Source organism: Labrus bergylta, chromosome 5 (assembly GCF_963930695.1).
Source record: "Labrus bergylta chromosome 5, fLabBer1.1, whole genome shotgun sequence".
In the NCBI taxonomy this organism is placed as follows: domain Eukaryota; kingdom Metazoa; phylum Chordata; class Actinopteri; order Labriformes; family Labridae; genus Labrus; species Labrus bergylta.
Window position 1 is genome coordinate 1,014,337 of NC_089199.1, and position 14,252 is coordinate 1,028,588.

General features: G+C 40.1%; 2 protein-coding genes across 7 annotated transcripts in view; both read left to right on the forward strand.

The window, feature by feature from the left end:
* Positions 1-1,375: 1,375 nt before the first annotated feature.
* On the forward strand, positions 1,376-6,396 carry LOC109990100 (G-protein coupled receptor 61). Of its 3 annotated transcripts, none has more exons than XM_020642085.3 (2): positions 1,376-1,657; positions 3,038-6,396. In XM_020642085.3, exon 2 carries the CDS (start codon positions 3,223-3,225, stop codon positions 4,624-4,626), a length of 1,404 nt encoding a protein of 467 aa, XP_020497741.1. In that variant the 5' UTR covers positions 1,376-1,657; positions 3,038-3,222; the 3' UTR covers positions 4,627-6,396. The 3 variants fall into 3 exon arrangements, with proteins under 3 accessions (XP_020497741.1, XP_020497742.1, XP_065810579.1); XM_020642086.3 differs by having other exon boundaries at positions 1,376-1,549; XM_065954507.1 differs by lacking the exon at positions 1,376-1,657 and adding an exon at positions 1,664-2,082.
* Positions 6,397-8,161: 1,765 nt separating this feature from the next.
* LOC109990124 (AMP deaminase 2) overlaps positions 8,162-14,252 on the forward strand; it is a 33,619-nt gene continuing 27,528 nt past the window's right edge. The window contains exons 1-2 of one of the 4 annotated variants that reach the window (XM_020642119.3): positions 8,162-8,195; positions 8,705-8,768. In XM_020642119.3, coding sequence (XP_020497775.1) covers positions 8,759-8,768 — 10 coding nt within the window. In that variant the 5' untranslated portion in view covers positions 8,162-8,195; positions 8,705-8,758. Of the gene's footprint in view, positions 8,196-8,704; positions 8,769-10,031; positions 10,051-12,121; positions 12,925-14,252 lie in introns of those variants that run through there. The other 3 variants (XM_020642118.3, XM_065954510.1, XM_020642115.3) reach the window with 3 other exon arrangements.

The following is a 14,252-nucleotide window of genomic DNA, read 5'->3' on the forward strand; positions in this document are numbered from 1 at the left end:
CTCCTTCAGCACAGTAGCCTTAACAATTATGGCCCAGATTTCATTGTCCTTTGCAGACAGTGCAATGAGATGAAGTGTATATGAAAAAGATCACCGTGGCAACAGGAGCCCCATTGAGGAGCTGGGATGGTGGAGGCTGAGGCCTGGCCTAATCAATGGCTCAGCGCCTCAGTAAATCTCGCACTGGAGGGCACTTTAAACCATTAAATTACAACCTGAATGTTTGCTGATTGACAAAAATGAATCAACTGTGAAAACAGCAAGGGACGATGGATTGGATTTGAGGTTGAGGTCTCATGCATTGAACCCATTCATGTTTATGAGTACACAGAAGGCCACTTTGCGGCAATATCTTAAGCACCTCAGCATTTACTAGAAAGTAGGCTATCTGTTACACAAGCAAAGTTATTCCTGCAGATTTGCAGACTGTACTTCTTCTAATTCCACACCACAAACTAAATGGAGACAATAAACGTAACTGCCTTTAGCATGCTAACCTGCTAACTGTTACAGTATATGTGAGCATGTTTACATTACTTTCCCTGTATGCTAACAGTTTTCAGTTTAGCAACATTTGGTTTGTAACATGTGAATTGTGTACATAGTAGCATTTCAATCATGGATGAAGCATAAAGTATACTGGGCCATGCTTCCAGATTACAATTTTAGCATTAACTGAGCTTTGGCTGGCTAGTTAGACCTTTGTTTTGATCTGTCATAATTTGCATTATTTGGAAATAAGAAATTGTGATCTTGTTTGAAAAGACAGGGATTCATATTTCAAAACTGCTCTGGAAGATGTGTTTGGTACATTAAGAAAGATTTCCTTTGGTCGCGACTAAGGTCAAGCAAATCAAAAGCATTTATCTAATATAGGGTGAGGCATTGTGTTAAACAAGATGACTGTTGCTGATGTGTAACAGACGACGTGTAAAGTTTGATTTCGCCAATGCTACCATAATAAAAAGACAATACAGTGTTTCATGCTAATAGTGGCTATGTGTTTTCAGCTACATGGTGTGATGCCAAACATGAATAATGCTGGACTAGAAGTCAAATGAATTTGATGCTGGAACCAACTTAACAGCACATTTCATTGGGCTTCCCAGTTGGAGCATAGATGCATTAATCTCTGCACGATAACAACTTTGAATCTCAGGACAACCTACCATAACTAAACTCATTTGATGATTTTTTTGTGTTAGGTGTTGGGCTTACTAAGATATTTTTACTGCCCTTCATTAAGCACTAAATGAAAAAATCAGAAAGTAAATGTTGGCATGATAGTGGGGGCACTAGGACCCTGTGCATACAGAAGCTCCAGTCCTGTTTCTTACAGCCTCCTGCTCCATCTCTGCAGTCACTGTGTGTGAGTGGAGGGGGAAAGCAGAGAGTGAGCTGTATCTTTGCAAGCATTTTACATCAGCATCATTTCAGAAAAATTCACCACCGCCACAGCTGAACTCACCGAGGGAGGAAGATGCACGAGGAAGACCGAGGCATGGGAAGAGAAACAGACAGAGGGAAGTACCTCAACAGCATTCATGAGGTACAGTGAATGATGTCCACTGTGTGCCTCAGCAACGGGAGCTACACCAGGTTTTATCCTTGGAGACCAAAAAAGCAGGCAGCTGCATCAGGAAATACTCAGTTTTAGGTATATATTGCTCCCTCTCTGCTCCTCCCCACATGCTTACTGATTCCCTCCACATTTTCCTCGCTTGTTCTCACCCTCATCCTCTAATCTGCTTATTATATACTGCTGAGTGCAACGATAATTGTAATGCAACTGTAATGTGATCTATAGAATAGTGGGGCTTTCTTTTTGACAGCGGGTGTAATGCATTAATGATTAATATATAAATGTGTTAGACATGGCTAAATCAGTCAGGAGGGTTCAACTGAATTGGGAGTACCCCTATGTGTGATTTAGAGATGTGGCACACTGAGTGATCACTCATAGCTGATGAGGGAGATTAGAGCCATTTTTTTCACCCTGATTTGCACTAAAATCACTGCAGACAGGAGAAGGAACATCCAAAGCTTTTTATTTCTCATCAGTGGCAGAGCGCATTCATAGCGGTAAGAAACTGGATTTCCTTGATCTGACACAAATATAGCAGCAGCCACCCATGTCTGTTTGTTGTATGTAATCATCATGCACAGTTAATATGCAGACAGCCTCTGCAGCCTATAAATACTCCTAAAATTCATCATACTATGAAGTTAGGACTTCCTTACTGTGGAGTATGACCATAAGCAGTAACTGTCAATTCAGTGAATCTTCCACCTACATACTTTGTATACATACTGACAAGGCCTTTCACCAATCTTACAAATATGATTTACAAAAGTAGCACACGATGAGGGCTTGCATATAGCAGTTATAAATGCATATATGCATATAGCAGTTATAAATGTTAATCAAAAAGGGCTACCACCTACTCTTGGACCAGGTTGGTTTTGGGTAATTAGTAGGATGTGTGGTTGAGTTTATCACCTGTGGCCCACCAAGGAGGGAGAAGACTAGATTAATCATTGACTCTTTTCACTGCAATAATAATAATATGAGTGTGAAGAAGTTTAAGAGGATCAATATGATCCAACAGGCTCTGGGAATCACAACACAATTTAAGTGGCCGAATTCTTCAACTCTTATTTCCTGATGATTTATGATTGTTTCATTCATTTTTGCTCCTTCAGTTTTAGCATGTGGCTAAAAAGTTTCCATGTTTCTCCTGCCTCGAATAGTTCATACTGAAATTGATTGAATTGCTTTAAAGGCTGGCTTCGGATTACCCTATCAGTAAAATTGCCTTAACAGGGATTTGAGAAGCTAAGAAGGATTTGATGAAACTTCATCCGAATGAATTAATCTTAATAGGTAGCAGGTGAAAAAAATAAACAAGCAACTTGCACGTGCCACTTAGTGGAAAGATTAGATATATCGGAGAAGTCTAAATAAGGAGTCACATGCAAACTCAGGTGCACACACTTTGACAATTTCTCTTCACCTGTCCTTCTCTCTTGTTTTTAGGGTGGGCTGTGACTGATAGCAGACAAGAAGTCTTTCTAAAAGGATAAGAATTATAAATTCGACACCCCCTGATGCAGCTTTTGCCCTGATTTAAAGCCGTTGTTTTCTGGCCGTACTTCCTGGCTTTGAAGGATGGGTGATGGGCCTGTGACTGATCTTGCCTGCCTGCCTCATCCCATCCTTCAATGGAGCCGATGTGGAACACCTCCCACCCACCTCCACAGCTCATGTCCAACATGTCTGCCTCCTCTCTGCCTGAGGGCTGGGCTCTGTCTCAGACCCTAGCCCTACTGGCCATGCTGCTCATGGATCTGCTGGCTGTGTTGGGTAACGTGGCCGTCATGGCGGTGATTGCCAAGGCCCCACAGCTCCACAAGTTTGCCTTTGTCTTCCACCTGTGTGTGGTGGACCTGCTGGCGGCCCTGGTGCTGATGCCCCTCGGCATGCTCTCGAGTCGAGCCTTCTTTGGGGAAGCCCTGTGTCGGAGTTACCTCTTTCTCAGCGTGTGCCTGGTTAGTGCTGCCATCCTCTCCATCTCTGTCATCAACGTTGAGCGTTACTACTACATCATACACCCTATGCGCTACGAGGTAAAGATGACTGTTGGTCTTGTAGCGTCAGTACTGGTGGGGATTTGGGTAAAAGCTCTGGCCATGTCTGCTCTGCCACTGCTCGCTTGGTTCCTGCAAGGTGGGAGAACTCCTCTTCTGGAGGGAAGTGGGGTTGGGGGAATAAGCGGTGGGGCAGTCGCACCTCCAGCTGCTCAGGGTCATAGGCGCTGCTCTCTGCATTGGACAGGGGGAGCGTCAAACCGCATGGCCTTCATGGTCCTGTTCACACTGGTCTATTTCCTTTGTCCTCTAATGCTCATTCTTGTGGTGTACTGCAATATGTTCAAAGTGGCTCGGGTTGCAGCAATGCACCACGGCCCTCTGCCCACATGGATGGATACACCTCGTCGCCAGAGGTCGGAATCACTCAGCAGCCGTTCAACGATGGTAACCAGCTCTGGGACCGGGACCGGGACGGGAAGAGGGACCCCTCAGCGACCCTTTGGGGGAGGAAAGGCTGCAGCAGTGCTAGCAGCAGTGGGTGGGCAATTCCTTTGCTGCTGGCTGCCCTACTTTACTTTCCACCTGTATTCAGCACTGGCTGCCAGCCCTCCAGCCACACTGGCCTCTCTTGAGGAGGTGGTCACATGGATCGGCTACTTCTGCTTCACCTCCAATCCTTTCTTTTATGGCTGTCTCAACAGGCAGATAAGGGAGGAGCTGGGCAAGCATCTTCCTTGTCTATTTCGTCGAGCAGGAGCCGAGATGGAGGAAAGACTTCCCAGTCGTGAAGGATCCATAGAGGAAAACTTCCTACAGTTTCTTCAAGGCACTGGTTGCAACTTGGACCCTCAAAACTCTCACAGCACCTCCAGTCCAAAAGGTGAGGCTGGCTGTCCTGTGGCTCAGCCCCAACCACCAGAGCCGACACAGCCCATACCCATTGATTTCCGAATTCCTGGGCAAATTGCAGAGGAGACTTCAGAGTTTATTGAAAATGAACAGGCGAAAAACAACCATATATGTACAGACAATTAAGTTTGAATTCCTTTATTTCCTGATTATAAGCCTACTTTTGATAATTCAGACATGTGCAGTTTCAGGATATATTCCAGTGAAAACAAGATGATCTATCTCTACTGATGGCTGTCCACTTCATGTCAATGAGTTTAAATTGTACCTTTGAATCATTGCACTTTAACTCACCAGATTTTGTCCTTGAACAGTTATGTTGACACAATTTGATGCAGTTGATTGCTCTGATCTGTACAGTGAAGGAAACAGTAAAATAACACTGATGTAAGAAGCTAAAGTCCTTCTTTGAAAAAGAAAGAAAAACCTATAGAAGTATATTTTTTTATTCCAGAACTTTGAGGTACAGTATTCCTTCTGATCTCCTATTAGGGAAGGTTACCTGATACATTGACTTCCTCTCAATTGTACCAAAGGCAGAATGCTATAAGACAAACTGCCTTAGATATTCAGAGGACAAAGTGTTCCAACAAGCTAACTGACACTGTATTTGTGACTGTAAATTATTGCAACAAAAGTAAAGACATGGTAGACAGCAATAAAATTGTAAACCGTATTTAGGGGATCCATTGAGGAAAAAGCACTACTGTCACTTTTGATTGGCAGTGGGGCTTTCGTTGTGGATAACGCCGCTCTTAACCCATTTGCCAATCTGCCAATTATAGTTGATGAGGAGGTGTACATGTTGTGGCTTAACTCTCATGGAATCACAAGTTGTTTACAGATAGATCTGATTTCTTTCCCTCCTTGTCGGTGCTTGGCCATACGTATCTTTTTTATGTCCCGAAAAGAAAACCAGATCTTTCGGGAAATCAGTGTAGGACAAAAGTTGGATTAACTCACCCAGCTTCCTGCCGTGTGATGTATTTATAAGTGTATTTGGATATAAAACCTAAAAAACAACATTAATTGATGCACTGCATTACATTCAAATATGATTCTCCCATTTGCAATGTACTAAACTGTGTGTTAAGTTAGTAAAACAATATGAGTTCAGGGTTATGTGTTTCTCTTAATACGCACATTTTCTTTTCAACTGTGAGTCTAAGTACTTGTTTGAATGTTATTTTGAGGAGTATTTTAACTCATATGCAGTAAATGCCTTTGTTTCTTTTGTAGAGATGATTTTTTTTTTTAAATCCAAGAAGTAGAAAACTTTGACTACCCTGTTGTATAACAGCTTTTTATACAGTACCTCATGTGCAGGAAAAGAAAATAAACATTATTTTACAATCCTGGACAGTTCCCGGTCAAGTATGACTCCTGCACACTCTATTCCAATGTTGTAAGACGACTAAAGCTGGGGTCAAATGTGAGATGAGGTTTTTATTAGAAATGATGGGACAGTTTTTGCTACATTTTTCAGCTTAGGTTTGATAATGAGATGAATAAGTATTTTATAGCAAACTGGTGTGATAAACTATGATGCGTGAAAATGATTGATTGAATTAACTGAATCTTTTCTTACATTATGGAAACAGGGTTTTAAAGACATTTTTTTTAAATCAAAGGTTGTTTTTGAGTGACCCTGCCAATCCAAAATCAAAAGCTTGTTAAGCTTGGTATCTGCTTTTCATCACGTCTAAATATCCAAAACTGTGAATGACATTCGTTTTAGGATTTACACTTGTTCAGAGATTGTTTTTTATGCTGTGATGAAAACAAAAGAACGACTTCCACTATACTTTAATAAGATAAATGGGTTTACAAAAATAAATTGTTACAGGCTGAACAACAGATACTGTTGTAATAAAGAGTTTCTATGTTTGTAAAACATTTTGGATGCATTTTCATAACTTTAGAGTATGGCCTTTACCTTCTTTTATACAACATTTCTGTGCTCTGCTTCAGTAGTGTTATTTCATTGCAAGGGGGGGGGGGGGGGGGGTACAGGGATGCAGTTCAAACACTTTGACCTTAAAGTAACATTTAAACTTCAAAGGCAAAAGCCAGTGATATGACCTTTATTTCAACGAAAGAGATGGATGAATGGATGGATGGATAGATAGATGTTTGGAATCTGCTGGTGCGCGACAGGCCTCACACCTCAGTGATGGACCTCTGCCAAACCGCCCCCAGCTTCACCAGGCTCCCAGGCTCTGCCATCCCCATGGTAATTATTACCTTGTGACATTTCTCAGTGTTGTAGTGGGAGGGAGGAGGAGCTTGCTCAATTGGAAATCCAAGCCAGGCACCATTATCTGTGACTTCTTAAAATACACTCTCTAGACTAAACCAGAGCTGATATTTTTCTGTTTTTATGATTTTTTCATTCTTTGATTTGAGGATTGTAGGCATATGTGAGAACTATACTGAAGTAAATCAGCATATTCTGCTCTTTAGAAAAAAAACATTTACTTGATTTTTTGGAATCTTGGATTGGTCAACCATAATATATGGTTTGTAAATTGTAATTTGAACCCAGGGTGTACACCGCCTCTCGCCCAATGACAGCTGTTATCGGCTCCAGCCCCCCATGGCCCTTAACAGGGAAAAGCGGTATAGATAATGGACGGCTGGATCTTGCATTCTGATAAAGACACAATCTTGATTCAAAGTAAATGATAACGAATCACTTTTTGTTAAGAAATCTCAGACACGTATCCTCACATTTTGCCTTTGATAAGGCAACTTCAGATGTACATGGACTTTCTTTCAAGCAAACTATATATATATATATATATATATATATATATATATATATATATATATATATATATATATATTCAAGTTATAGTTCAAGCCAATGAAATTAGAATCAACAATATAATTACTTAGTGTAAAGGGCAAAGGGTATTAAGCTAGAGCAAAATGATGAACAAATGCCTGGAAAGAAGAAGTGAAAGAGGGAAGTCCAACACTTTATCTGCACTATTTCCTGAGGGAAATATCATAAGCTGCTTTTAAAATCAACTAGTTGTTACTTTGCTGTTTGGTGCTGTAAAGGTTACTATAAAGTGGGTTTATCAGAATTTTACACTGACATGAGAGTAACCTACTGAGATTGAACAATCATCTTAAATGAGCTAGAATGACTGGAAGAGATAAGATGAACTCCACACTTTGTGAGACTTTGTCACAGAAAATGACATGAGAACGCTGGTATAACTGTAGGCCTATTTGAATGTTTTTTTAAAATATTTTAATGCTTTATTCAATAATGGTTAACAGTTATAAACTCTTGAGTCACGTATTTAGGCTTATACTCTCATCAATCCAATTATTATTTGTATAGTGCCAATTCATAACGAATGTTATCTCAAGACATTTTACTAAAAGCAAAAAGTAAAATACATTTCTCTTTTTTTAATAAACGTTTTTAGAAATAAAAGTCAAATATTTCCATCATTTGAAAACAGGCTGCTGTAGTCTACTTACTGTAACTAACCTCCAAAGAGAACCACACTAGTTTAATTTCCCCATTAAAAAAACTAACATGAAAATTAAACTGGCATTAACATTTTACTGGATTTAAAACTGTTCTTTTTGAGAGAAGAACTGTAAATAATTGATTTCCAGTATTTGGACCATTGGACAGAAGCAGAGCACAGACACGGTGGGCGGCTCCGGTTAAGGTAAAATGTCCTCTTATCTTTAGTTTGAGGAAACAACATGAAAACATTGAAACCAAAAACAATTGTGTTGAGACAATGAGAAGATAACTCTTTGCTAGCTTAACGTTTGACACTGTTTCCCCTTTACTTTAGGTATAACACTTTAGTAGACTGTAACGGATGTGATCTATAGGTAGCTAACGCAAATTCAGGAATCCAGACTTGGTCAAATAAACGCAATTGTAGTATGTGATTAACTTTTAAAGTCGTTAGTGAGATGACTTGAGCAATGAAAAGCACATTAGGTAGGCTACTATATATGTCAGGTGAGAGAAGCTTGGTTTGAGTAAACTTAACAGTGATATTAAGAAGAACTACTTGAGATAACCTCGGTGTGACTGATAGCTTATCAGGTCGCTTGCTAACTCATCTAGCGTCAGTTAGCATAACATGCTATGCTTTTTGTTTTTAACAGACCGTGCAGTGATTTGTTTAAGGTTTAGTGTGACATTTTGCTGTATGTCTTACAGAATATTTCCTGTCTCATATCAAGGCCTACCTCTGCTCCCAGCACGTCCTTCACTATGTCAGATGGTAAGTCAGTGATACAGTGCGAACACTAAAGTAAAGAATCTCAACAAATGTACGTTTTTATGTTAAAAGATACATGTTAACACACCATGTTCCTTTCACTTATAGGACTTATAGCTTAGAGGGTCTGAAGACTCCTGCTTTTTCCAGCTATTATATTTCGTTGTAACCCAGACGTCATGATAGGACATGATGCCTCTAATCACCTGAAGTGGCTTGAACATCACCTGATACATGCTTTTATAAGTATGAATGTGTACTAGATTTTTCAAAAACAGTAGTCAATTCAGCTAGCTATACAACCTAAATTCCTAATTTCACTTAAGAGCAATTACAGTCAGTAGCCTACAACATATGGGATCCTTGCCTTGTACTTACACATGTAACCTAGTTGGCTTAAAAGTGTGTTTGCAGTAAAAGTATTTTAAGACCTATATTACTTCCCTAGTGCAAGCTATACTGACTGAGAAAGTGAGTTCTTCTACTTGTGAAGACGGCCAGCATTGCCTACATGTTGCAGGACGCATTGTGCATGAAAAAGCCGAGTCCACGCCCTGGCCAGTTGTTCTTCTGGGTCACTAACTTCTTACAATGACAGCACTGGTGGTGGGAAGAACATGGGTTTTCCCCCTCACCAAACTGCAGAGCTGCACAGAACTATAAATAGTATGGTCTAGACCAGCTCTTTTTTGAAAAGTGTCTCGAGATAACAATTGTTATGAATTGGCACTATAGAAATAAAGACTGATTGAGTGATTGAGAACATCAGCCAAAGGCATTTTGCACACTCTAATATACCTTCCTTATACAGTATAAATGACTTATTTCCCTGATTTCTGACTCTATCCACTATCCTATCCCTACAATAAAAGGCACAAAAAGCCCAAAAATAAATCTTAAAAAAAAAGTAACTCCGTTTTCTATAATGCTGAAACATTTCTGAGTTTGCTTTTTTGATGTTAGGCATCAGTCTTTAAGGACAAAATGTACGTAAACCATATAAAGAAATGATGCCTTGTTACATTTCCCTAGCCTGTGAAAAGCTATCTAAAAAAGAAAGTGAGTACACTGTTGTTTTTGGTGTGTGGCCTCTGCAAACAACATGCTAAATTCCATGAGCTTTGCTCTGAAGGAGTGAAAAAAAATCCCCAAGCAGCCAATGGTCTCCTTTTTAGCAAATGGGTGTGCAGACAGAAAGCTTGACCAAACAGCAGAGTGTAAAGAAGGAAAGGGAATGAAAAGGAATCACAAGCATCAGGCTTACATAACCTGCTTTCAATAATAGGTAAGACCTTGATGTAAGTTTTTTAGTTTTAGCATGATGCATAAAGTGGACTATACTCATGGGGCTGATAAAGATGTTTGGTTGAGAAAAAAGTAAGCCCTTTGTTTTTTAGCCTCTGCTGCTGCAGCACCAGATGGTAGCGACAGCTCTCTCAAAAACTGGGGTACATTTTAGAAAGGGTTTGGAACACACTTCAACAAGAGTTTGTTTGAACTCCAGGGAAAGTAAATTTGACCTCTTCCACTTCTACCATTCGTACCATCAGATTGTCATCTGTTCAAGCTATTGTTGCAAAGCTCATTTAAGCAAAAGTTTGAGTTCAGCTTTATGAATGGACGTTTTTCTCTGTTTTCTTTCAAGCCTGATTACACTCTGATCCTAGAAGAAAATACCTTAGGGATTTAGTTAGTGTTAAAGCGATCAGTTTAATAGGTTTGAATGTTTTCGATGTAGTCTCAGACCCAGTTTGTTTTTTGTTTAAACTTTTCACCAATTTCTTGAATTTCCAGTATCATTGTAATTTAATCTAATCTTGCATCGTTCCCATGATTAATCAGGTCCAGTATTTACCTTTAACCTGAGTTAAATTATTCTTATTATTAAGTATTTTGAGCACAGTCCTGTAGTTACAGTGTTCATGAAGTTGTATCCTGAAGTGTTCGAGGATGATGTTTGTTTTGGAAGAGTCATTTGGTTGGGAGGAAGTCTTTGGTTAGTTGGACAGCAGGAACAGAAAATTTGAAATTGTCCTCACATTTAGTTCAATCATTTTTTATGATATTGCCTTCAAATAATGACAATAGAGGGCCATACTATGTTTGCTGCCTTGTGTACAATGTTGTGTGCTAAGACAGGTCTAATATTTGTTGCCCAACTGCATACAAATTTTATACCACTAGATGGGGATCTTTACTTTGTTTTGTAGCTCTATTGCTCTGATTACTCTACTCAAACATTTGCTGTGAGCCCAGTGCTGGACCTTCAAAAGTCTGTTTTCAATGTGTCCATGTGCTGCAGTGTTTAAAAACATCTACAATTCTACAATTCACTTTGCAGACGCTTTTATCCAAAACGACGTACATCAGAGAGTAAGTACAACACAAGCAAGGATCTAGAAAAAAGGGAACAATGTCAGTATGATCAGCTTTGAGTCTGATTGGACACACAGGTGCTGACAGGAAGTGACCAGCGACAAAGCACAACATTGAGGGCAGTTCTTGAGAGCTCTAATCAGTATAGGAACCATCTTATAAGTCATCGTTATCAAACAAAAACCATCGTCATTACCATCATCATCATCAATAATATGGAGACCATCATCATTAAGTTAATAGGTGTTCATAAAAGAGCTGGGTCTTTAGCTTTTTCTTAAAGGTGCAGAGGGACTCTGCAGATCCAATTAGTTTGGAAGTTCATTCCACCACCAGGGGGCGACAGAGGAGAAGAGTCTAGTCAGCGTCTTAGGACCCTTTTGTGAAGGTTGGATCAGACGCCTTTCATTGGCAGAGCGTAGTGGGCGGGAGGGAGTGTAGACCTGGATGAGAGAGTTAAAGTAAGGAGGAGCCGTTTTTGTCGCTATTTTGTAAGCGAGCATCTATACTATTGTTGTGTGGTATGAGAAATCCCTCGATCTAAAAAGATTTTACACAGTTGGGTTAATTCAGTGTACGTTCCTCAAGGAAGGCATCTTAATGTGAAAAGCTGAAGTAGAGATCACTAGTCAGAAGAAAGATAACTCTAATTTGATTAATAATGACTTCCATGGAGACTGAAAGTTTTTCATATTACAACTGGTTGATGAGTGTGCCTCCATCGCGTGGTGGCACACATCTCTCCATTGGTGCATATCCATGGGTCCATGTCCTATGTGTGTGAGAAGAATGTCTCCCAATAACAGTGTAAACCAGAATTTCCCTCAGGGATTAATAAAGGATTAAAAAAAAACACATAACACCCAGATTCTGCTTATGTTTTTATGTAATAAAAAGGAATGCTGAGCCACAGGAAGGAAGGATATGAGAGAAAGCTGTGCACATAGTTGTCACGGGTTACATTACTAGTCTTGCTTGGCATTGGTTGTCACTATTTATAATACATTATGTCAGGCCTTCCTGGTGTTTGGGCTACCCTTCAGAGTTTTCCACTAAAGCAGAATGAGAGTTCACTAGTCAGCTTACACACTCTGCTGTCTGTGCTTATCCACTCCTCATTCTTCGGCGGTTGTTTTGTTCATACCTGTTCGTCTGGATTTTCTGCTTTTATCGGTTTAGTCAGATGTTAGCTAGTTAGCTTTTACGATCTCTTATTGCTATTTTTAGACGAGTGGAAAAACTTTTGTCCTTCACTCACCTTGGCACTAAGCTGCTGGTGTGTAGTCTGTCTAGAGGCTAGTTGGCTGTCATGCTAGCTACACACTTTGATCTGCAATGCCTTCCTCTGTGGCTGTTTTCCCCCGCATTGGATACAGGAAGCTTTTTCACTGGTTGCTAGGACAACCAAGGAGGATGTCCCCCAGCAGGAGTCATGAAAGCCTTGGGCTTGATTTCAGCTTGTCTCATTGCAGCGCGCCTGCTGACCTGCTGCTGGCTGGGAGGAGGAGCCAACTCTGCAGAGGAGCTACTCCTGGCCCAGTATGGGTCCTGCCGCCCTGCTGCCCCACCATGAGACAGAGCTCCTCCAGCGTCAGAGCCAGTGCTCCTCTCTCCCTCTGCTGGCCGCTGCACATCTCTGACTCGCTCTGCTCCAGTAGTAACAGGAGTACAGGCGGCAAGATGTCATCCTCTACGTCCTCCTCCAACAGCGATGGACAAGGGAAGCCTAAACCTAAATTCCCGTTTCGCAAGAGGGGGAGCCTGCAGAGCACCACCAGCCCTGGTGAGTGTGGGCGAGAGGGGGTCCCATTGTAAGAATGAGTGAACTCTCTGCTGTTCTGTCGGTTTGTGGGCAGAAAATAGCACAGATGTTTGTGCAGAGGCATTTAAGAATTCATGCTGCTCTCCAGGAGCATAAAGGGCAGGAACTGAGTTTACACTGCAGCTGCCGTTGGTTTGGCTTTGTAACCGGTTTTGAGACATTAGTTGAATTTCTTTCACTCTTTCACTGGGGTTGTATTTTTAGAATTCTTCTTTTATTCTGCTTTGTGCTGTAATATTAGACACTACAAAGACTTTTTTTTAAAACAGATCTAGGACAGTACCGGAGTCATTCTATTTTTACATTCTGTATTGTTTAAAAATTGTTTGGAATAAGAGATTTAGAAAACATGGAAAACACCAGGTTCTGTTATTTTACAGTTTTAGAATATATAGGCTGATCACCTTGTTATTGTGCTGATAGGAAACAAGAGGTTATTTTGTGACAGGTCAAGAAATGTTTGGCAATTTAGTTTGGTTTTTACCATCAATCAATCATTAAAGTAGTTGTAATTTCATTTGACAGTTGAATCATGAAATATTAACACATTTAAGTTAATACAGTCAACATAAGATTTTTGCAGACAAACTTAATCAGGTCAGAAAACCAATTGGCCCCTTTTCCTTCTCTAACCATTGCACCAGAAGTTTATCATGGGTTTTCTGGCCTCCCCTTATCTCAACTGCTGGGGTTGGACGTTGCAGTGAGATTGTGCTATGTTGTTTCTCCACCCAGTATATAAAAAAACAACCCAATTCTAATTTTAGAGATTATTAATCTCAATAATATATTTTTTGTTGTATTTCTACAATAAAGATCACAGTTTTTCATCCTAGTTTTGAATCTAAATGAGATCAATTGTAACTCACAATGCCTTTTATAATTGTTTGGGTTAAGCTGGTTAACTTGACTTAAGTGTTTGTAACTAATATGTTAATGAACATAGTCGTGTTTTAATACTGTAAGTATTACAGTAGTGTATGCATAGGGGTAATATTAACTTTAGAGGCCACATGATCATTACTCAATTATTTTTGTTAAGTTCTTGCTAACTGGCCTCTGTGGGGAGAATTTAGAAAGTTTGACCAGCTATCTAAATCTATTAATTAATCGGCATTAGGTGTTAATATTGATTTGAAGCTACTTCTTTAGTGTGTCATGGAAATCAATCAATCAGTGAAATATAACAGCCGACCTCAGCCGGGTGTTTGGAGGAAGCTGCAGACCTCAAGCAGTAACTCACGTCGACACACACTGTGCTGTATTTGCTGAGGAAGCCCATCTTTGCT